This window comes from Aythya fuligula, chromosome 2, assembly GCF_009819795.1.
Source record: "Aythya fuligula isolate bAytFul2 chromosome 2, bAytFul2.pri, whole genome shotgun sequence".
NCBI classification, from domain to species: domain Eukaryota; kingdom Metazoa; phylum Chordata; class Aves; order Anseriformes; family Anatidae; genus Aythya; species Aythya fuligula.
Window position 1 is genome coordinate 152,986 of NC_045560.1, and position 22,590 is coordinate 175,575.

General features: G+C 48.7%; 3 protein-coding genes across 4 annotated transcripts; 2 read left to right on the top strand and 1 right to left on the bottom strand.

Moving 5' to 3' along the window:
* Positions 1–3,787, bottom strand: CHPF2 (chondroitin polymerizing factor 2). The gene is made up of 4 exons (XM_032182210.1): positions 3,513–3,787; positions 2,388–2,952; positions 1,793–1,975; positions 1–1,519 (listed from the first exon to the last, which is right to left on the bottom strand). The coding sequence occupies exons 1-4, from the start codon at positions 3,785–3,787 to the stop codon at positions 257–259; spliced, it is 2,286 nt and encodes a 761-aa protein (XP_032038101.1). The 3' UTR covers positions 1–256.
* Positions 3,788–4,359: 572 nt separating this feature from the next.
* LOC116486055 (ATP-binding cassette sub-family F member 2) lies at positions 4,360–14,564 on the top strand. Of its 2 annotated transcripts, XM_032181987.1 has the most exons (15): positions 4,360–4,419; positions 4,692–4,865; positions 6,831–7,043; positions 7,821–8,003; positions 8,320–8,491; positions 8,645–8,740; positions 9,906–10,008; positions 10,096–10,191; positions 10,289–10,408; positions 10,878–10,967; positions 11,181–11,291; positions 11,518–11,580; positions 12,034–12,162; positions 12,998–13,201; positions 13,963–14,564. In XM_032181987.1, exons 2-15 carry the CDS (start codon positions 4,712–4,714, stop codon positions 14,098–14,100), a joined length of 1,872 nt encoding a protein of 623 aa, XP_032037878.1. In that variant the 5' UTR covers positions 4,360–4,419; positions 4,692–4,711; the 3' UTR covers positions 14,101–14,564. The 2 variants fall into 2 exon arrangements, with proteins under 2 accessions (XP_032037878.1, XP_032037879.1); XM_032181988.1 differs by lacking the exons at positions 4,360–4,419; positions 4,692–4,865 and adding an exon at positions 6,208–6,329.
* Positions 14,565–20,098: 5,534 nt separating this feature from the next.
* On the top strand, positions 20,099–21,118 carry LOC116486056 (late histone H2B.L4). The gene is made up of 2 exons (XM_032181989.1): positions 20,099–20,233; positions 20,882–21,118. Exons 1-2 carry the CDS (start codon positions 20,111–20,113, stop codon positions 21,116–21,118), a joined length of 360 nt encoding a protein of 119 aa, XP_032037880.1. The 5' UTR covers positions 20,099–20,110.
* Positions 21,119–22,590: the final 1,472 nt, after the last annotated feature.

The window sequence follows — 22,590 nt, forward strand, 5'->3', positions numbered from 1 at the left end:
TCTGCTTGGAAAGAAATCTTTATTGATTAAAAAAAGCAGTAAAACAACAAAAACAAAACAAAGGAGTCCACACAAAAAAAATAAAACCCCACAAGAACTGCCTCTCTCCACAGCCCATGCCTGTGCTGCAGAGCAAGGCTAGGAAAGCCTCCCTCCTCCCTTGACCTCACATGCCCTTCACCCACGGCTAGGCCAGGAAGGGGATGGAAAGTGACAAGTGTTAAGGTGCTGAGTAACTCTTGATGTTCCCAGTCTCTCAAGTACTGTTGGCCTGTTCCTGCTCAAAGAGGGCCATGGCTAAATGTGAGCGTGATGCAAGCCCTTCCAAGTTACTGAGGACACAGCGGTGGTATAACTCCTCACTGAGCCGGGGATTGCAGCTCCTCAGTGCATATTTCTGCACTAGCCCTGGCTCCACAGCCCGAAATAAGTGCAAACCAGAATAGTGGAGGAAGACATCAAATACCTCCATGCCCTCCAGCACCTCATCTCGGTCCAGGATATCAGCTGCTAGCTTGGTACGTGCTGTCATGTAGTCAGAGTTGTAAAAGCAGGCCTCAGCAAAGGAATGTCTGTCAAAGTGCCCGTCCCTTAGGAAGTCGGTGCTGGAGGAAGCAGTCTGCTCACCACGGTATACCAGTGCAGGGTTGAACTCCTGAAAATGCACTGGGAAAAAGACCTGCCAATTGCTGATAGTATTCATTCGGCACCGGTTCAGGAACTCCATGTTGATTTCCGTCCAGACACTGGCCAAGAAGAACAGAGTGTCCACAGGGTGCTTCTTTGAGACTATATCCATGAGTTTCACTTGCGATGGCACCTCAGTTTTGACACTAATCCAGGGGATTTTAACTTCTGCATAGCGTTTCTCCAGTTCTGCTACCATGGTCTTGACTCCAGCAAATACATCCACTTGGCTGACTCGCTGAGCATCGTACGGATGGTAGATGAAAAGCAAAGTCAGCAAGGCGTTATCATGTGTGTCCAGTGTGTTCATAGCATACATATCCAGGAAGTTCGCCACAAAATCCAAGTCCTGTACTGTCAATGGAAGCACCAGTTGCACCCGCGTGGCCTCTGTTACATATGGCATGGGAATAATTTCTACCTTACTTAAGGGCCGCACCAAGCTCACTCGTTTGACCAGAATGTGACTGTGGCCCTTTTGGGTCACCGCCTCCAGCAGTAGGTCCAGGGTATACTCCATGCCCCGTGTGGGGTCAAAACGCCGGTAGCCATTCAGCAACTGCCGCTTGCTGAAGCGAAGTGAGGGCTGGTAGCGACTGTTAAGTTGCTCAAGTGCTGACTCAATAATGTCACTGACGTCTGCTTTGCTGGCTCCAGAGAGCTCGCACTTGGGAGAGCCATCAGGACAGGAGAAGAGGTACTGCTCAGTGAAGTAGTCCCAGCTGATTACCTCAAAACGTGTCTTTGGAAGAAATGGGGCATTAATCCCCACAGGCCACGTCAAGCCTGCCTCACCTGCAGGAGTCAGTGATGTCAGATTCCTGATCTGCATCTGTGCAAAAAAGAACACATAATGACACTTTCTCAAGGAAGGTCCTGTCCACTTCCCACCCAGACCTGCATCACCACCTAGAAGCATATCCTGATAGCATCACACCAGCTTTTGGACAGCATGGTATCTGAAGTGCTACTTCTAAGATGCAGGACTATCTCCTGTGTCTGGCTGACAGCCACCTACAAACAGAAACAATCTTCTATGACAGAGTTGGAAGAAAAGGAAACCTGCTTGGATGAGCACTATTTACAGATATCCCTCACCACATACCTGGAGTTCCTGGATCTCCTGGTAGGCTCTCTCCAGCTGGATCCTGCTGAAGTGCTTGTGCAGCCGGTACATCAATGTCACGTCAGAAACAGGGTGCACAGCAAGAGCTGCTTGGAACTCCTCTTCTTCCTCCTTTTCTGGCTCAGCATTTTTGGCCAATTCATAAGTGTGATAATGCTGACCCTGAAGTGAACAAAAGCCAGGAAGATTGGCATGGAACTCTAATGTTCACAGCAAAGCCTTCCCTCACCTGAGACATGCATCCGCCTCTCTCTCTGTGCCGAGTGCAATACCCAGAGACAAGAACACAACAGCTACCCTCCATACCCGACCTCCATAAATTACAGGCCTGTTTACTTCTTAGTACCAATGCACCCTTTATCCACCCTCCAAAAAGCAAAGCATGTGCTCTCTCCCCCAACTTCTCAGCTTTCATTATGGGTGTCTCCCTTGTGCCACCACACCAGACAGCCCTTTCCTCCCCTAACCCAGTGGGGGCTCACAGAGGAGTTCCTTTGCTGAGCAGCAGGGACTAGCAAGAGCATGGGTTCTGTCAGACTTAGCTAACACAAAAAGCTGGGGAGGGAGGTAGTACCTGAAGCTGGGAAATACAAGAGATACCCAGGAAATCAATGATGCAACGCCCCAGCCACTCGTCTGGGCGCACACTAAGGATCTCATTGCGGCAGCTGTCCAGGTGCGGGTGGAGCTTCAGAAGCAGGCTGCGGGACAGCAGGTAGCCAAAGCCACCGTGGCAATAGCGGGCCTGCTCATCTCCCCCGATGAACTCCTCTGCTCGTCCCAGGTAGACATCTTGGTTAATGCTTAGGTGTGTCACCAGAGCCTTGACCTGTTCAGCCTGTGCATAGGTGTCATCCTGCATGATGTAGAACCAGTCATAGTCAGAACCAAAGTGCTGATGGATATAGTACATGGTCTCGTACATCAGCCAGATAGGACGCTCGTCTCCATGGGCCACAAGCACCATGCCATGAGGCACCTTGGCACTGCGCAACCCTGTGAAATACAGCAGGCGTGGGAAGTGATGGGCTACAGTCTTGTTCACTGCCACTGCCAACGTATTGAGGGTAGCCTTGGAAGTCAGCACTGCCACAAACAGTCTCTCATGGAATCCCAATTCTGTCTGGATGTAGCGAGTTCTGTAAGGGAAGGATAAAAATTGAAGTACACTAATTTAGTGTCAGAACATCCTCATTAGTCAAGTTACCTCTGTAACTGCTCCATCACTTGGCATAAGTCTTTATCTGTTAGAATCTATTGATAGCAAGAACAGTTAAGCCTGAAAGGAGAGCTTTAAAAGCAGACTCACTAGTAAAAGTCACCTTTTTTAAAAACACTTCCTTCCTTCAAGGAACCTACAGCCTTGCATTACTTCTGCAATCCTGGAAACTGTGCAAGTCAAAAAAAAATAGAGGTAACTACTAATAAGTGATACAAGTTATTACTAATGGCTTAGAATTCCAATGAGTAGACTGATTAATGTGTTTTTAAGTGTAATTTAACACATTATATTAGATACATGCATCTCAGTCTAAGATTTTTTTAAATTCATTTCTGCACTCCTTCAAGATAGTAAACTAGGCCACTACCTCATGCTGTTACAACTTTTTTGTTTTTTAAACAACTGATTTGAAGCTGTAGAGCTCCAAACGCCATTCACACGAAGTTATTTTCCTCGGAAGAAAAGCGCTGATTTTACCTGAGCACTTTCTTGTAAGGCTTGTTGGGGTCCCTGTAGTACGGCACAATCCTAGGCCTGAAGTCCTCGTGACCCTGGCCCGGCCGCCCATCCTCCGCCTCCGGTTGCGCTCCGCCGGCGGGGGGCCCGGCCCGGCCCGCCGCCCCCAGGCACGGGTCCTCGCCGCCGCCGTGGCTCCAGGAGGCGCGCAGCAGGCTCAGGCTGCAGCCCAGGGACAGGCCCAGCACGAGCGGCAGCACGGGCCGCAGCGCGGCCAGCAGCGCGGCCAGGCGCATGGCGGTGCCCGGCCGCGGGGGGTCCGCTCCGCTCCGGTCCGCTCCCGGCGAGCGGCCCCCGGCCCGCTACCGGCAGGACGGGCTCACGGAGCCGCTCCGGCGGCCCTGGGACATCGCCGGCGCGGGGCCGCGGGGCGGGCGGCGGGGCCTGCGGGCAGCGACCTCAGTGCGCGCGGGTCAGCGGCCGCGGGGCGCTCCCAGCGGCGGGCAGGGCGAGCCCGCGGCAGGGCCGGGCCCGTCCCGGAGCTCCGTGCCAGCGGCTGCCACCCGGCCGCGCTCCCGCCGCTGCCACCTCAGCCGCCTCATCGCCACCTTCGCGCTTCCGCTTCCGCTTTCCTCTATGGTGCCGCGGCGGCCGCTCTACCCGCCGTCCGCGCCGGCTCTATGGTAGCGCGCCTGGGGCGGGGCCCGGGCGGGCGGCGCGGTGCACGCCGGGACGCGCAGTGCCCGGGAGCCGCCCGCGCGCGCGGGGCCGGCCGGGGGCGGGAGCGCGGCCCCCCCTCCGCAGCGCGGCGCGGCCGCCCGGCGCGGGTGACGTCTCGCGCTCCGATTGGCCGCTGCGCCGGGGGGCGGGGCGTGCGCACGCGGTGGCAGCTGTCCTGTTGCGACAGAAGGAAAGCGCCGAGCGGCCGGTACGGGCGGCGGGGCCGGGCCTGGCTGGGGGCGGGGGGGAGCGGAACGGAACGGAACGGAACGGGGCAGGGCGGGGCGGGCCGGGCCGGGCCGGGCCGGGCCGGGCCGGGCGGGTGGGTGGGTGGGTGCGGAGGCGCGGGGCGGGCGGCCCAGAGCGCAGCGGGCGGCCCTCGGCCGGGCCCGGCGGCGCCGCGTGCTCCGGGCCGGGGCGGAGAAGTGGGGCGGGGCGGCCCGGATCGGCGCGGCCTAACGGGCCCGTGTCCCCCCGCAGCCGCTCCCCTGCGCCTCGCCATGCCCTCGGACCTGGCCAAGAAGAAGGCGGCCAAGAAGAAGGAGGCGGCCAAGGCCCGGCAGCGGCCCCGCCGCGCCCCGGAGGAGAACGGCGATGCCGGGACGGAGCCGCAGGAGGCCCGGCCCCCGGAGGCCAACGGAACGGCGCTGCCAGGTGAGGGGCGGCCGCGGCGCGGTGCTGCCCGGCCCCGCCGGGACTCGCGAGCGCAGCCGCCGGGGGGTGCCCGGCCCGTGGCGCTGCGCCCCGTGGGGTCGGCCCGGTCGGTCTGTGTGCCCCGTGCAGCCGGGGCCTGCTGGCGGGCAGCAGCCGTACGCGGTTGGCCGTGCCCGTGAACTGGTGAATCGCGGCGCTTGTTCTTCCTCAGGGAGTGCCCTGCGGGCTTGCTCCTGTGCTGGGCCGGGCCCGCTGCGGGGTCTGCTATCAGGGCTGCTCCCTCCCTTCAGAGCCAGCAGGACACCTGTGAGCTGTGCGGTGGCTTTGTGCAGTGTGGCTGAAGTGTTCCCTAGGTTCTGTCTTGAGGTTGCTGATTGAAGGCAGAGGGTGCTGGTGGCATCATTTCCTTCCCAAGCTGATACTGTCCTGATCTGGTATTTGATGTCCAGAACCGCTTTTTCTTTTCTTTTTTTTTTTTTTTTTTTGTTCTGCAGACACTACTGTAGGGTCTGGTTTCTTAACTAAAAATAATGCTGTTGTTATGAACTTCAGCTCAGCTGTTTTTCTGGGGTGCACCTGGTTTGCAGAGCCTAACCCCCCTGAGGGAAGTAGGCAAGGTAAAGCTCGTTGGTAGAGTTTATTCGTGTCCTTGGTTCAGCTGCCCGGTGACCCATGGACTGTCGGGCACGCCAGTTTTTCTCCAGACAGCGAAGACTTCAGGGTGTGTCAGCAGCGCGGTGCTTCAGGAGGCACCGAGTGCCGGATCCGGGGCAGCCCGAGGCCAGGGGTCACACCGGAGGATGCCCTCCCCGGGATCCAGGTTGTGCCGGCACCCCCGTGAACCTCGCCAGCCTGCTGCCTGCTGGTGCCGCCGGCACGGGCGCTGCGCGGCCGCGCTCCGACCGCGGGACCCCGGCGGTGCCCGCGGGCAGCGCCCGCCCCGCGCCCGCCCCGTGCCCGCCCGGTGCCGCCGGCCGCGGGCGGGGTCTCTGCGCCCGCCCGGCCCGCTGCCGGCCCGAGCCGGCCAATCGCCGCCCGCTCCCCCGGCTCATTTGCATGTCGCCCTCCGATTGGCGGAGCCCGGGCCGCGCGGCGGCGGCGCGGGACCCGCACTTGCAGCGCTCCGGGAGCGGGGGGGGCCCGGCGGGGGCGGCGCGCCCCGTGCCGGCTGCTCCCCTCCCGCTGCAGCGGCTGCGGCCCTGCCGTCTGTAGGGGCTGTGCGCGATGGAGGCAGCCGGGCGGTGTCCCCTGCTGACCTGAACACCGGGTCTCTGCTCCGAGCCTTGCTACGATCCCTAACGCTGTTTGCTTCTTCGGCTGGCAGGCAGGGCCTCGCGGAGCAGTAAAAATCGGGCTGTAACTCAGGGCTGCAAGAGGGACGTTAGCAAGGCAGGAAATGTTTGCTTTTGCTGTAGGAGGAGAGGAAGAGGGAGTCTACAAATGGATGTGTTACCTTAGGAGCTGGTAGGGCCTCTTCTAACGTTGCTGCTTCTTTTCTCACATCTTACCTGCTGCTTGTTTCCTGCCCAAGTTCTATTTAGGCCATCCCTGCCTTTAAACTTGCAACCAAAAGTGTTTAAGCCCTTCCCCTGCCCCAGCCCTTTCTGCATTGAGGGTTAGTCCTACTGTGCATGGACAACAGGTTGGCTGTTCTGGCTACTCACCGGGTTTTAATGGTCAGCTATTATTTTTAGAGCGGGTGAAACTTCCTCTTAGACCATTTGATGTCCATTTGCTGAGCTGAAAATTGAGTGCCATCATCTCTAGGCTTCCTTGATATTTTTGTAGAAAGAGACACTGGTTGTTTTTGTCATCCTGCTTATATTGGTTTAGGGGCTTATGGAATCAGAACGGCCTGGGTTGGAAGGGACCTCAAAGATCATCTGGTCCCAACCCCCCCCCCCCGCCATAGGCTTCTCGTGTGTTTGTAATTCAGTAATCCTTCTGGTCTGTCTCTACATATAGAGGTGGATGCTCTTACGAAGGAGATGGAGGACTTTGAATTAAAGAAAGCTGCTGCCCGTGCTGTGACAGGAGTGCTGGCTTCCCATCCCAACAGCACTGATGTGCACATCATTAACCTCTCGCTGACCTTCCATGGCCAGGAGCTGCTGAGCGATACAAAACTTGAGCTGAATTCTGGGAGGCGCTACGGCCTGATTGGACTCAATGGAATTGGTAAGCTGTAGGGCACAGAGTGACGGGTTTCTTGGAGCTCGGTGAAGGTTCTGTGCTGCTGAGAAGCTGGACACATTCGGGTGGTAAATGCTGGAAGCCAGAAAAAAGACTGTTAGACATGATGGTTTCACCTCCCACATCTCCCCACCCAGCAAGACCAGTTGCTACTAGGACTATGGGGTTGCATCCTGCCTTTGGACTAAGCATTTAGACTTTCTGTGGAGACTAGAGTGGGATGCCTGGGCTCTGTGAACCTCTGATTCCTGTATGGAGGCTTTGTTTAACAGTGTCAATAAAATCAGTGATGATGCTACCAGCCAGAGAACATGCATAGTATGGAAGAGTAGGGAGATCTAGTCTGAATGGGAAAACAGCTGTCTAACTGCTGGAGAAGCTGGTAATGTACATAGAGAGATGCAGAATATGGGTGTAATTGATAAGCTAGTAAGAGTGATGAGATCATATCAGGCTCTTTAGTGATAAGTTCATTACGTTCCCATGTGTTAGAAGTCTGTAGAGTCTGGTGTCCTGGTAACAGATGTTAGACCTGGTTAGACAGCAGGAAGTACACAGCAGAAGTACACCTCCCTAAGTCTGGGTAAGGGCTGAACTACAATGGCTCTGCTAGGTCTCTAATTCCTCATAGGCAAGAAATTCCTAAGGATTTTCTTGGGTTGGAAAACGAGGGAATCAGTGGGATCTGACTGCATTTTGTCTGTTTCTTTGTGACATATCTTACTGAATAAAAATAATTGTGGAGTGTCTGTCTGCACACAGGGAAATCCATGCTTTTGTCAGCTATTGGGAAACGAGAAGTGCCCATTCCAGAGCACATTGACATCTATCACCTGACCCGAGAGATGCCTCCCAGTGACAAGACCCCTCTACAATGTGTGATGGAGGTGGATACAGAGAGAGCCATGTTAGAACGAGAGGCAGAGCGTCTGGCTCATGAGGATGGTAAAGCTTTTCAGAGTCCCTGTGGACAAGGGACATTTCTTCCACTTTCCCTTCCCACTGAAGGAAGGGTCTTACCTGGGTTCCTTGGCAGAGTTTTTACATATTACTTTTTCTCCCAGCTGCCCGGTACTAGTTGAAAAGTCCACTTCTTTAGATGAAATTACCCAATGCGACTTCTTAAGAAGCGTCTAAGTCATAGGAGTGGATGGGGCTGACTAGTGATGAAGCAGATGGACTATGAGCTATCTCAGCTGTACAGATGTGCAGCTGAGAGCCAATTACTGTTAGAAGTGCTGACAGACAGGCTCTTTTTCAGCGGAGTGTGAGAAACTCATGGAGTTGTATGAACGTCTGGAGGAGCTGGACGCTGACAAGGCAGAAGCACGGGCCTCACGTATCCTGCACGGCCTGGGGTTTACACCAGCCATGCAGAGGAAGAAGCTGAAGGACTTTAGTGGTGGCTGGCGAATGAGGGTGGCTCTTGCTAGGTGAGTGGTATGCTGCCTGCTGCCTCCTGGGAAAATGCCTGTCTGATCCTGATGCTGCAAAGCCACACACACAGTTCTAAGAACTCAGAGGAGAGCTGAGAGGCTTTGGGTACCTGCATTTACCCTGTGCTGTCATCTCCCCTCTCCTTTTAGAGCCCTCTTCATTCGTCCATTCATGCTGCTGCTAGATGAGCCCACAAACCACCTTGACTTGGATGCCTGTGTGTGGTTGGAAGAAGAGCTGAAAACGTAAGCATGAAGGAGTTTGAAGCTTCCGTAGGTTGTAGTTTTCTGCTGGAACATCTTGTCAGCACGTGAGCAAGTGCTACAGGAGTAACTGTCTGTAGTTCTTGTGGCTATGTAACTATACTGCGTTACTAATTGTACTTACATATTTTTAGTAGCTTAGTGGGTAGTATTGGTGGTAGGAGGGCGGTTAGACTAGATGATCATGTAGGTCCTTTCCAATCTCATATTTCTATGATTCTATGATACCTTGTGCTTGCTGCTAAATGTTACGGTTCTTGATGCAAGGGTAAAGAATTCAAGATAAGTCTGTCTCTTCCTTAGTGAAAAAAGTGAGAAATACTGGTACAGGTTAAACTTACTTCCTGAAAGCCAGGAGCAGACCTGGGAGGCATGTACCAGAACCATGTGCTGTACCACTAGTGTAAACTTTCTAGACCTGGCCTCCAGCACAGCTTTTTGCATATTGTTTTTCTCTTCAACTGTAGTGTCTGTGTCTGTTGGTTTCATCTTGTTCTAGTATGTGGATGCAACTGTTTTTTGTTAAACAAAGTTAAAATGTTAATGCTTAAGGCAAAAGATTTAGGAATAGCTGTGAAGTCTAGGTTATTTGGGTTGTGTGTTAAAAGGACTGTGTATAAGCACGAGAAGGGCTTTTCATTTGCAGAGATTATTCTTTCAGCTGTCAGTTGAACCTTTTGTCTGTTTTATATATCAGGTGATTTAGGAAAGTAATTTGAACCTCTCTTTTTGGGAAGAGGCTTTAGCCAGTCATTTTACCAACTTGGAAAGGAACCTGTGATAGAGAACCTAAGAGATGGCAGGCTGTAAAAAGGTGAAAATGAGAAGCAAAAGTTGAAACTTCTTAGAAGTGTGACACCAATGGAGTTCTGCATCAGTAGCAGTAGTAATCCACCACAAAGGTAGCCAGCTCTCGACTCTTCATGAATATGGATGAAGAGTGCCTTATGATGAAGGATGTCTTAGAAAGCTGGTCATTGCTGCTTTACTGCAAATTTCCTGAAGCATCTCTAAGGCTTCTATCTTTTTGTTCTTAATCTGGCTGTAAACAAGAGAGATCTGTTGCATGTAAATCCTTTGTCACCATCAGGGCCAACAAGCAATTCTTTTCCTAGCTTGGTCTCTATTAAGTTTTGTGGTGCTACAGGTTCAAGCGGATCCTTGTGCTGATATCCCACTCCCAGGACTTCTTGAATGGTGTCTGCACCAACATAATCCACATGCACAACCGCAAACTGAAGTACTACACAGTGAGTGAATGGTGTCTTGTGCAACTAACAGAAACAGAGAAACTCTCCTCTGGGGCATGTCTGATGTTTTGTGGTCTCTCTCTCTAGGGAAATTATGATCAATATGTAAAGACTCGTTTGGAACTAGAAGAAAACCAAATGAAGCGTTTCCACTGGGAACAAGATCAGATTGCACACATGAAGGTATCTGCCTAGTTGCATGAACATCTTCCTGCCTATGCAGCCATGCACCTCTAGCCTTTGTATCATGGCTTTTGGCTAACTCTGTATTTCGTTGCAGAATTACATTGCGCGATTTGGTCATGGTAGCGCAAAACTGGCCAGGCAAGCTCAGAGCAAGGAGAAGACCCTTCAAAAAATGATGGCTTCTGGATTGACAGAGAGAGTGGTGAACGATAAGGTGAGATCAAACGTGGGATTGCATCTAGAGATCAGTGTAGGAAAGTTGGGCCAGATAAGCAAAATGAACTTTAGCCGATGGCAGTAATGGCTGACACAGCTGAGAGCAAAAGTAGGATTCCCTTCCAGACTCCTGTACTGAATATAGGATATTGCTGAAGAGTGGAAGGAGGAGACTTTTTTTTTTTTCTTCCAATGGAGAGAAGGGGATTTGTCATACCAGTAAGGCCATTTTGTAGACACAGAAATAAATGTCTGAAAGTTGGAGAAGATCAGGGAGGATGCTCAGAGCAGCTCCTGATAATTTGAAAAGTATAAGCACCCATTTGCTTCAAAGGAAAAGAAATAGGGAATCATTAGCCAGCAGATAAACCTGTGAGTGAGTTGCCAGAGGGAACAGGGAGTGAAATAAAGGGATTGATCTGTATGTGCTCCAGGGTGTCTAACAAGTGGATATTCTATGTTGACAGACTTTGTCATTCTATTTCCCTCCCTGTGGAAAAATCCCCCCTCCTGTCATCATGGTGCAGAATGTAAGCTTCAAATACACCAAGGACGGGGTGAGTATAGCGAGTGTGTATGGGTTGTATGGAGTTTACTTGTATCCTCTGCCTTGTAATGGGGGCTTTTGGGTAAGTTTTCTAATCAGGTGGATCAGATTTCTTGGCAGTGTTAATGCTGAGTCTGCTGAAGACAGAGCTTTACAGGTGCAGCATGTAGAGTCTAAGTAGTAATGGAAAGGCATAATATGTCATAATTTATGTGGTTTGCAGCCATGGATCTATAATAACTTGGAGTTTGGGATTGACCTGGATACCCGTGTAGCTCTTGTTGGACCCAATGGAGCTGGAAAGTCAACACTGCTGAAACTGCTCACAGGAGAGGTATGCTCCCAGCATTGTCTAACCTGTTCTGTCCCTTTATTCTTCGAGTAGTCTTCAATGAAGCTGCATTTATTTGTGAGAGCACCCCTATCAGACTTTGGAAATCCTGAAGTTTTGCTGCAGTATAGGGCTTTTGCTGTCATGCTATATGTTCAGACATGCAGAGGGCTGGCATACAGTGAAAGAAGGGATTTTATGGTGAAATACTTCTGTCTTTTCTTTGTAGCTGCTGCCCACAGACGGGATGATCCGCAAGCACTCACATGTAAAGATTGGTAGATACCACCAGGTACTCCCTACAGCAACTACCATGGACATGAAATGCTGAGGAAAAAAACTGACAGGAACGGGGAATCTTGTCCCTCTATTTCTGCTTCTAAAGGCCCATCCTGCTGCTGGTTTTCCATGCCTTGAGCTTGGGGAGGGAGCTGTTCTTTTGGCAGAATGGACTCTAGCCAATGTTTTTGCCCTGAAAAGTGGCTTGCTGTGGTCCTTTTTTTTAGCCTCTCACCTTTTACTGGAGAGATGGTTGTCCCATGCTTGATATTGGACAAGCACGCTATTCTGAAGCAGCACTCCTGCTCCTGAAATGGAGTCTGCTTCCATAACGTTTCAGCACAGTGAACATGCCAGGGGTGGGGTTATCATCTCATGGATTCTGCTGCTTTGCTGGCACCAGAGAGGTATAAGGGGGGAGATGGGTGGCATGCACAGCCTGAAGCTGGCTTTTGTTCTCTGTTAGCACTTGCAAGAGCAATTGGACTTAGACCTCTCACCCTTGGAATACATGATGAAATGCTACCCAGAGATCAAGGAGAAGGAGGAGATGAGAAAAATCATTGGCAGATATGGTCTGACAGGGAAGCAGCAGGTCAGTATGAGCTGTTGAAGTTTTCTTTTTATGCATTAAGGAAGTAGAGCTGTTGCATTTTCTGTTGTTCTACAGATACCTGGCAGTGTGATGCAGAATGCAGCATGGTGCACCACAGCATCTAAATGATTTTTCCATCTCTGTCTTTAAAATTGGAGAAAAAATAACTCCTGGCTCACAGTAACTTATTTTGCGTTGCAGCAATTTATGGGTTGAAATGTGTGACCTCCTCGGAACCCAGGTGAAGGAAGAAGGGTTATGGCATAGTGCTAGCCTCAATTATATTTCAATTATAACTTGAACCAGGTTGCTTATCTCTATTTCTGAGATGAATGCCAGTCAGAAATGCCAGAACATATTCTCAGCTGGGTGTGGGGAACACATGGTTCAAGCAAATGAGCGTTGAATCTCTAGTGGTGCTCTAACTAAACACTCCACCCTCCTGTATTTACATTTTGGTGGGAGTTGTCATCATCACTGCAGTTAGCCTTGATTTTTACACTGTTCTCCATTTGTCACTCAAGAAGTTGAGAGTAGGTTTAGGCTTTTGTCAGGATGCAATGAACATTAGGCAGATCTCAATTAACTTTCCTTTGGAACCTCTAACACAAGCTGAATCTTGCTATGGACACCCCTTTTTCAGAAGCCTTTGGAATTCACTTGTTTTGCTGGTAAAGGAAGCCTAGTCTAGTTGTAAGCCTACATTTGTCCTCTTGTGTCATGTAGCTGCAGCAAACACAGTTTGAACTGTGAATATTTTGTGGTCAGTGTGGCATCTAGGAGCTGGTGCTATAAGGTACCCTGCAGAGCTGCAAATAGTGTCTGTGTTTGTCAGGTGAGCCCCATTCGGAACCTCTCTGATGGGCAGAAGTGCCGCGTGTGCTTTGCATGGCTGGCCTGGCAGAATCCTCACATGCTTTTCCTCGATGAACCCACCAACCATTTGGACATAGAAACAATAGATGCTCTGGCAGATGCTATCAATGAATTTGAAGGAGGAATGATGCTTGTCAGCCATGACTTCAGACTCATCCAGCAGGTAAGAAGAGTGGTGAATTTTGGCAAACCAACTTTCCAACACTGAGTAATTAAAGCAAGATGTTTTCAACTGTTTTCAGCTGTTCCTTATCCTGAAAAGATATGTGAGTGAGAAATATCACTGCATATGATTCCCTTGCCATGTTCATGTGGAATAATTACCTAACCTTGGAAAACATTGTAGGCATGTGAAAGAAAAAAAAGTGCTAAAAATGAAGAGTAAGTTAAATGGAAATCATGACACATGTGGATGCTTTAACTAGATTGTTTTACATGATACTGGAGTAGTTCTAGCAGTTTTCTTTATCACTCCATCTCTACATGTTAAGGAGGTCACTCCATATACACAGAAATATCAGGTGTTGATTTATCAACTATAGCTTTGTCTGCAAGTTCAGATACAATTTTATTTTTGTGCGATATGCAGTGCAGCATATCTGCGTAGTTCATGTCAAGAACTACCTTTTCCGATTCCCAGCTTAGCAGGAAGTGAATTTCTTATTCCATGAACGAAAAAAATAAATGTAGAGGGTTCAAGGACTGTTAGTTCTAAAATCCTGTATAAATTATTCAGAAAACACCAGGTGGGATATTTCACTGTAGATATCTTTGGTAGTCAAATATGTAAAACTCAATAGACTCTCTCCTTGCTTAATAGACTCTCTCTCCTTCAGAGAGTAGATTTTGGTTAATTTTATATTTTTGGTAAGATTATAAAATGCTGCACTACAAACCTTCCTTTCCTTGTGTATTTGCTTCTAGGTTGCACAGGAGATCTGGGTCTGTGAGAAGCAGACAATCACAAAGTGGCAAGGTGACATCCTCGCCTATAAGGAACATCTCAAGTCAAAGTTGGTGGATGAAGATCCACAGCTCACCAAGAAGACCCACAATGTGTGAGCTCTAGAGCAGTCGGTCAGGTGCTCTCTGTGGAGACTGACAGTGGCCAACATGACTCACTCACCTGCCGACTGGAATGGGACTGCTGCTATCTCTGTGGCTGTGTTCTAGGATTGCTGCAATACTGCTTTCCCTTGACTTGCCTTGCACCTCTGTATCTGGACAGATCTCTTCTCTCCTGATCTGGCTGCATTTGGGCAACCATTTCCATATTTAGATGATGTCCCATCTGAGCCAGGCCTTGGAATCTAACGGTCTGGGGTCGTGGCAGTTAGGGTGTCTGAGTTGCAGTGATACAGAAGTGAAGACCCCAGCCCAGCTTACCCTGCCTCCTCCTTCCCAATTTCTGCTTCGGTTTAGATACTTCACTTCAAACTCCTCTGGCCTTGGTTTGTTTTTAACTATTATTTAACAGTGTAATTAACAGATCTGCCTGATCAGTCAATAAAGAGGGAAGAACAGTCTTGTTTTGTGAGCTGTAGTAGTTATTGGGGCATGCTGGGGCAAATCAGCCAGTACTGAGCTTTACGAGTAAGGATGCAGGGCTCTCATATGAAGTGAGGGTTTGGTTCTTTACTATTACCAAAGTCCTCTTGTTATGACCAGAATTTGTGGTATAAATGAAGGTGTGAATACTGGGCTCTGGAATTGTACAGAGCAGAGTACGACGATTCTTGCAGCTGGGAAAACTGCTAATTCACACATTGAACACTGGGTTTTCCAGATAATGACAGAAGGGGGAGCAAGCCACACATGCTTTTTTTTTTTTTTTTTTTTTTTTTTTTCCCTCTTGTTAACAAATACAACTTTAAAGGGTTCCGAAGATTTGAAATTAGAGAGTCAACATAGATCTATAGAATACCAGCACTTGTTCTCTACAACAGAGCAACTTAGATGCATCTTTTTTCCTTCATCTTGAATTCTGTGGATCTAATATGAGGCTCTTATTAAATCTGGATTTTTGGACTATGAACTAATTATTTCTTCCTTCCGGGTTTAACTAAACAAGACTAATCAGCTATAGTTAGTTTAACTTTTCTTTGTTGTTGTTCCTGACAATTTTTTTAAAAGCTGTTGTTTAAACTGCATTTTGCCACAGCAGCTTGAATAATTTATTGAATAAAATACTTCTTCATGTATTTTTAAAACAATGAGAAGGCACTAAAAAAGTAGCAAATCAAACTAAATACCTTCTTATGATCACAAGCTATCATTTTCATTACTTATGACACGTGTGTGGCAGCACTGGTCATGCAAAAGGTTCATGTAATCCAATAACCTATTCCAACAGGACACATTGACAGAGAATTTGAAGAACAAGACAAAAATGCAGTTATACTTTCTCAGATGCTGTCCGTGGCTCTGGCCTTTTGAGCAAAGTAATTTTGCTCAAAAAAATCTCTGCCCATAAACAGGGGGTTTGGAACCAGATGATCTTTAAGGTGTCCCTTCCGACCTGAGCTATTCTATGGAAGTATTCCCTTGCTTTTTCCAAAGGGACCATCCAAGTTGTAGACTGCTGCTGTGGAAGCATTGTGTATCATCCACAGGACAAATGTCACAGGAGGAGCTGTTTCCAGTAGATACTGCAGAACATTTATTTTTTTCAGTGTTTTTAGCAATGATTGGAGATTGAGGGGGAAAAAAGTGTTTTCTACGAAAATAATGCAGATTAATATAAATGTTGTTTAAGTTAGCTTTGCAGAGAAGTCTAGAATGCACTGAAAGGTCACTTGAATGAGTATGTCATAGTGTGGTACCTGGAAGCTAACAGAGGTAGTAAAGGAGAAAAAGCAAGCTGCACACAAGTAAGTAGGGTAAGACTGACTGGTAGGACAGAATTTAAAATGAGAATCAATGAATGCAAGTCTTCGTTAGTTCTGCTCTCTAGGTTTTAAAAAGATGTTGGTGAGTTGAAAAGGGTTGCAAAGTAGCTATGAGAATGATGAGGTCTGGAAGTCTTGCCTGAGGCTACAGCTGTTCCTTTTGCTGTTGCTTATTCTTAGTAAAGGCTTGGCAGTGACTCTATCAGCACATTTCATATCTGTGTACTCAAGGACCATGGTGGCAATAATAAATGCAGGTTATAATCTTAGACTGAATTCTCTGGGAGTGGTAAATTCTGAGGAGGGCATAGTAATATTGGAATGAGAGAGCAGGTGTGATTGGAGAATTCTTATTAGGCAATGGAGCAATGTATTGGGTTTACATGGCAAGGTTTTGGTAGTGGGGGGCTGCAGGGGTGGCCTCTGTGAGGAGAAAGCAGAAGCTGCCCCATGTTAGGTAAGGAACAGTTCCAGACAGCTCCAAAGGGACCCGCTGCTGCCCAGAGCTGGGCCAATGAGCAATGTTGTTTGCCCCTGGGAAAGCAGAGAAAGGGAAAAAACTGCTGCACAACAGCAGCTGGGAGAGCAAGGAGTGAGAAACAGCCTTGCAGCCCCCAAGGTGAGTGCAGCAGGAGGTGCTCCAGGCACACAGCAGCAGTTCCCCTGCAGCCTGTGCATGGAGAGGCTCCTGGTGGAGCAGGCTGTCCCCCTGCACCCATGGGTCCCACCAGGAGCAGATCTCCACGCTGCAGCCCCCCCATGGGTGGAGGAGCCCCCGGTGGAGCAGGTGGATGTGGCCTGGAGGAGGCTGCGGCCCATGGAGAGCCCCTGCAGGAGCAGGCCCCGGGCCGGAGCTGCAGCCCGTGGAGAGGAGCCCACATGGAGCAGGGGGCTGGGGGGAGCTGCCACCCGTGGGGACACGTGCTGGAGCAGTTTGCTCCTGGGGACTGAGCTGTGTGGGAGCAGTGCTTGAGGAGCTGCTGCCTGTGGGCAGCCCCCACAGGCTCAGTTTGGGAAGGATGGCATCCCGTGGGAGGGACCCCACAGGGAGCAGGGGCAGATGAAGGAGTGGCAGAGACAAAGCATCAGGGACTGACCACAGCTCCCACTCCCTGTTCCTCTGCGCCACTCAGGGGGAGGTCACAGAAGAGGTTGGGTGGAGGGGAGATTTATTTATTTATTTAGTTAGTTAGTTTCTCACTGCTCTAGCTTGTTAGTAATAGGTAATAGATTTTATTAATCTCCTTATGCTGCATCTGTTTTGCCTGTGATGATAATTGTTGAGTGATCTCCCTGTCCTTATCTCAACGCTTGAGCCCTTTTCATCATATTTTCTCCTCCTCTCTTTTCTCCTCCCTTGGAGGAGGAGGCGTGAGAGAGTGGTGGTGGTGCAGCTCAGATGCCTGCCTGAGTAAAAGCACCACAAGCAAATAGGAGAGTTATGTTAGCTGTCTGCTGCTACAAAGCAAGAGAAGAAATTGAGTTGCAGACAGATTCCTGATTTAGCAAACAAGTCCATAGCTACATGTTCAAAGCAGAAGTAGCTCTAAATGCACTAGAGGTCACAGTATGCCAGGACTTGTAAAATTGAATATCTATGCATGTTTTAGCAATCTAGTTTTTCAGCCTTGATTTAAACCTGTTCAGTGGTGACAGTTTGTTAGACTGCACTGAAGCAGCTCTGGCAGACGTATGTCCTGGAGTACTGATTGCTGTGTGAGAGGCAGACACTAGCCAGGGCAATGGCATTTTGCAGTGTTTCAGCTAGGGCTTGTCTAATCATGCACAAAAGCAAAACTGTATCTAGACAAATTAAGAAAATTGCTCCTTATCTGCTTGAATGGTAAAAGAACTGTCCTAGAGCCTCTGCACAATTACTCTTGCCTGTAGTCTGACAAAGAAGTTGCCTATAACACAGCTACAACTAGAAGTGGCAGATATAACTTCAAGTGCAGTTGTGTGATTCCCTCATCACTGTGGTCAATACATACATCACAAAAGTAGTACAATGATAAGTCAAGCCAAACACAGCTTCCAGAACGGACAGCCATTAGCACATATAATTTAGGGAAACAGATTTGTGCAAAAGTAGTAAGAATGTGTTAATTCCATAAATACGGAAACACAAATTTGATTATACTGCTGAGTGGATGAGCTTCCATCCTTGCTATATGATGGATCCCAGTGTTCAATGCTGTCACTGATCCATGTCCATCAAAGGGTTTCCTTCTAACTTAACATTTTCTCAGAAAAAAACAAAACAAAACGAAACAAAACCAATAAAAACAATACAGAAAAAATACGTGTGTATAACTGCCAATGCCAGACACAGCTGTAGCTGGGGACAGGTATCACTTATAACACATAAAAACTTCATTAGCATTGGAGATCTTTTGTGTGCTCTAACTTATGGAAAAGGTAAATAGTTCCAGTCACAGAGAACACTCCACACCCAGCTAAAGCATCTCTACCATTTACAGCTTGGTAAATCATTTGGTGGGTAGAGCATACATCAGAGAGGGAAGCCCTGTGCTGTACTTAACCAGTGCATGGCCTCTTTCAAAAGAAAAGTGGTGATGTTGCCAGCTCCTTCCTCCCAGTATGAATCATCCACTATCTCTTGATGTTGACAGACATCAATGTATATGCTACTTCTATTCCCAGAAGGATCTTGCTACCTCTTACCTTCTGTGCCCAAGCCTCCACATTCCCATTTCTTCCCTCTTATTCCCCTCCACAGATGTGCTGGCATGCATGTCCCACACGTTCATTCACGTTTCAGTTGATGGGTGCAAGAAATCCCTCTGTCACTGTGACTTCTATTTGCACTAGGGAGGGGCCATCAGATGCCTCCCCACGAGGACAGACCTAGAACAAAACTGAATTCAGTGAAATGCTATTGGCCCTACTGACAGTGACTGATGCAGGATGTCTCCCAGGCTCAGCCCTTGGAAGATGAGACTTGCTAAGGATTTGCCATGTGAGCAATATAATGTAAGCCCCTGCATAGGAGACAGTGTGCAGGGCACTGCAGAGATATGGACGTCCCCTCAGCTGGAGGTATATATTAGTATTGCAATTTTGCAAAATATGTGTTTTGGTGCCTGCTGAGAGAAAGGCTTCATTTTCTCTTCTGTTCAGACTAAAGTAACACAGCTCTACTATGTTGCTGGAATTTTTTTTCTTTCCTTTTTTCCCTGGCACAGCCTAATTTCTGTGTCATAATTATCACCACTAGTGTGATCATTGGTTTCCAAGACAGATCAAACACACACTCAGGATGTTGGCCCTCTCCTCCCGCTGCTTTCCTTCCGTCCTTCCCTTGAAGATTCTCTGTTGTGTGAAGCAGGCAGGATGACCCAGCCCAGACTGGGTGAGATGTTATCTGCAGGTTCGTGCCCAGTGCGTGCCACCAATAAGAACAGAGTCAGAATCCACTGTGGGAGGAACACTGGCTGTTAGGAGGTTGTTCAATGTTATCATTCAGTCACTAGACCGATGTTACGTTCATTTACCGAGTCTCAACTGACTGTACCACCTGTGCCACAGCACAGAGGTGGCTGTCCTGGGTCTGTCCCCTCCCAGCTCTTACTGCACCCCCAGCCTGCCCGTTGGCAGGACAGAGCAAAAGGCTGAGATGTCCTTGGCTTGGTATAAGCACTGCTCTGCAACAATTAAAACATCGGGGTGTTATCAGCACTCTTCTCATCCTAAGCCAAAACATAGCATTCTACCAGCTACTAGGAAGAAAATTAACTCTGTTCTAACTGAAACCAGGACAGTGGCCCAACACATTTGATTCTGGATCCAATACCTTGAGTACTTCACTTTACACCCTTCCACCAAAGCAGGAACCGTCCTTTCATCAGACCCAGAATTAGCTCTTCTCTGGTGCTTCTGCCCCATGTGAATGGGACACTACTGTTCTTATGCATGTCTTTGCCAGTATTACCCTCAAGCTTCTCAGGTCTGAAAGTTTAATTGAATCAGTTAATTCCAAGTGCCTTTAAGGCCAGCTGCCCTGTGGTTAGTGCCAAGTGGAATCATCAGCCACAGATGTGCATCCCTCACACTCCCTGGGGACTGCACCTGAGGCATGTGAAGGGCTGCTGCCTTTGCTATATAACTAACCCATGGTAGCTCATGGTTGCTCTGTTAGAGCTTGCTCAGGGGAAGGGGCTAAGATGAGTGCAGAGGCTGGGAAGAAGCGTGGTGGTCATGCTTCCACTTCTGGAGATAGGAAGTCTAAGAGGAAGCCCAAGAGAAAGGAAACCTATTCAGTTTATATCTACAAAGTACTGAAGCAAGTGAGTAAATGTTTCTCTAGTGGTAAGAACTGTTTCACATGTAAAACTACTTCTGCTCACTGTGTGTTAGCTCTGTAAAAAGGAAAAGAGGAAAACGTGCTTTTTAGTGAGATAAAAAAAAAAAGAGTGAGACAGTATAGAACTCCAGCTGAGTATAAAATGGGGTGTGGCAACAAATGTCTCAGTAGGAGATGAGACGGATCTGGATCAGAAAGGGTTTCATAGGCAGAATGAACTCTACTGTATGGCTCTGTATAAGGAAGTAACTGAGTAGAAATCAGTTATACCTGTCATCCTCCCTATGAGTAAGTATTAAAAACTTCATGATTTCTGGAGATTTTGAGACTTGTCAGCCTATGTTGGGGAGAGGAGAAAGTCTTTGGAGAGGTGGCCATAGCATGGGGCAGTGGGGCACCTACGCTCCTTGTAGGATTGTTTTCCCTGTGGGACTGTTCAGAGGCTCCTGGCAGTGCAATGTCATAGCCAATGCAGTACCACAGGGACCTCTTCAGTCCAATGGAACTGGAATGCAACATGAGAATCCAGGGGGTGGGAGGGGAAGAGGAAGGAGGGCCCTTTTCTTGGGAGTGTGGGGTCTCACTGCCTGGTGATGGTGATATGACACAGCATTTGGTTACCGTTTCACAGGTGCACCCTGACACCGGCATCTCCTCCAAGGCCATGAGCATCATGAACTCCTTTGTCAATGATATCTTCGAGCGGCTGGCTTCAGAGGCCTCACACCTGGCCCAGTACAACCACCGCTCCACCATCACCAGCCGTGAGGTGCAGACGGCTGTGCGGCTCCTGCTGCCCGGCGAACTGGCCAAGCATGCTGTCTCTGAGGGCACCAAGGCTGTCACCAAGTACACCAGCAGCAAGTGACCACTGGGCTGCAATTAAACCTCTCTGCCTTGGCTGCACCCCATCTGTCATGGCTCTGTGGGGTTGTGTTGAGGGGGGGTGTCACTGTTGGGCGTGGGCACCAGTGGGGCCTGTGCAGCTTAAACTTAAAGGTTTGGAACATAAGTAATTGAAGTGGTTTATATAGAGAAGATTGTATCAAATCATCAACTTAATAGATAATGTCACAGTCTTGTCACTTCTAATTTTTAGAAAGAATTGCTTTGGCTTTAATTAGTTCTATATGTTAACTAGAGCACCCAAGTAGCACGTAGTTGTTTCTGAGCTATCTAGCTCTCAGAAAATTGTTAACGTAGATCATGGATGGTGACTCTACTTCTTGTGGAGTCCTGTGGGATTTGGTATTTGGTCTGATGTAACAGTAAAAGCAAAATCTGCAAATACACTTTAAAAACACAGATAATGTCTTTGCCTCATAATTTATAATGCAAAGGTTAGTTTGACCTATGGACATCAGGATTGTTTGGTTGGACTGGATGGACAGCTGTTCTTTGAAAATGAATAAAACCAAGTAGAGGCTTCAGAGCTTTCTTGAAGAAAGGTAGGGTCATTCTGCGAAGAGGGTGGGTTCCACCACAGTTCTCCAAACTCCTTTTTTCAGTTTTTGGGCTACTGATTGCAAAAATCTTATGTTGTCTTGGAGGTTCCTATAGTGCTTCCCAACTGTGCTGGGCCTCTGTCATGGTTTAACCTGGTTGGCAGCTAAACACCACACAGCCGTTCGCTCACCCTACCTCCTCCTTCTCTGAGATGGGGAGAGAAATGGGAAAGTGAAGCCTGTGAGTTGAGATAAAGACAGTTTATTAAGACAGGAAAATAATAATAACAACAACAATAATAGTACTACTACTAATAATATGTACAAACAAGTGATGCACAATGCAATTGCTCACCACCCGCTGACCGATGCCCAGCCTAACCCCGAGCAGTCCGGCCCTCTCCACTGGCTAGCCACCACTATATGTTGTTTAGCATGATGTCAGATGGTATGGAATACCCCTTTGGCAAGTTTGGGTCACCTGTCCTGGGTCTGTCCCCTCCCAGCTCTTACTGCACCCCCAGCCTGCCTGTTGGCAGGACAGAGCAAGATGCTGAGACGTCCTTGGCTTGGTGTAAGCACTGCTCTGCAACAATTAAAACATCGGAGTGTTATCAGCACTCTTCTCATCCTAAGCCAAAACACAGCATTCCACCAGCTACTAGGAAGAAAATTAACTCTGTTCTAACTGAAACCAGAACAGCCTCTTTGCACCAGTCCAAGTTATCAGCATTCAGTTTATCTATTTGTACCAGAGTAGAGACAGAAGTCCCACTGACACAGGGGGAAAGTTTACAGTGGGTGGAGTTTTTCTTATAAGCAATTTTCAAAAGTCTATTTTGTCCTAGTGAAAAATTCTCCCTTTCAGGTATGGGGAAAAGAAATAGTGCAAAAA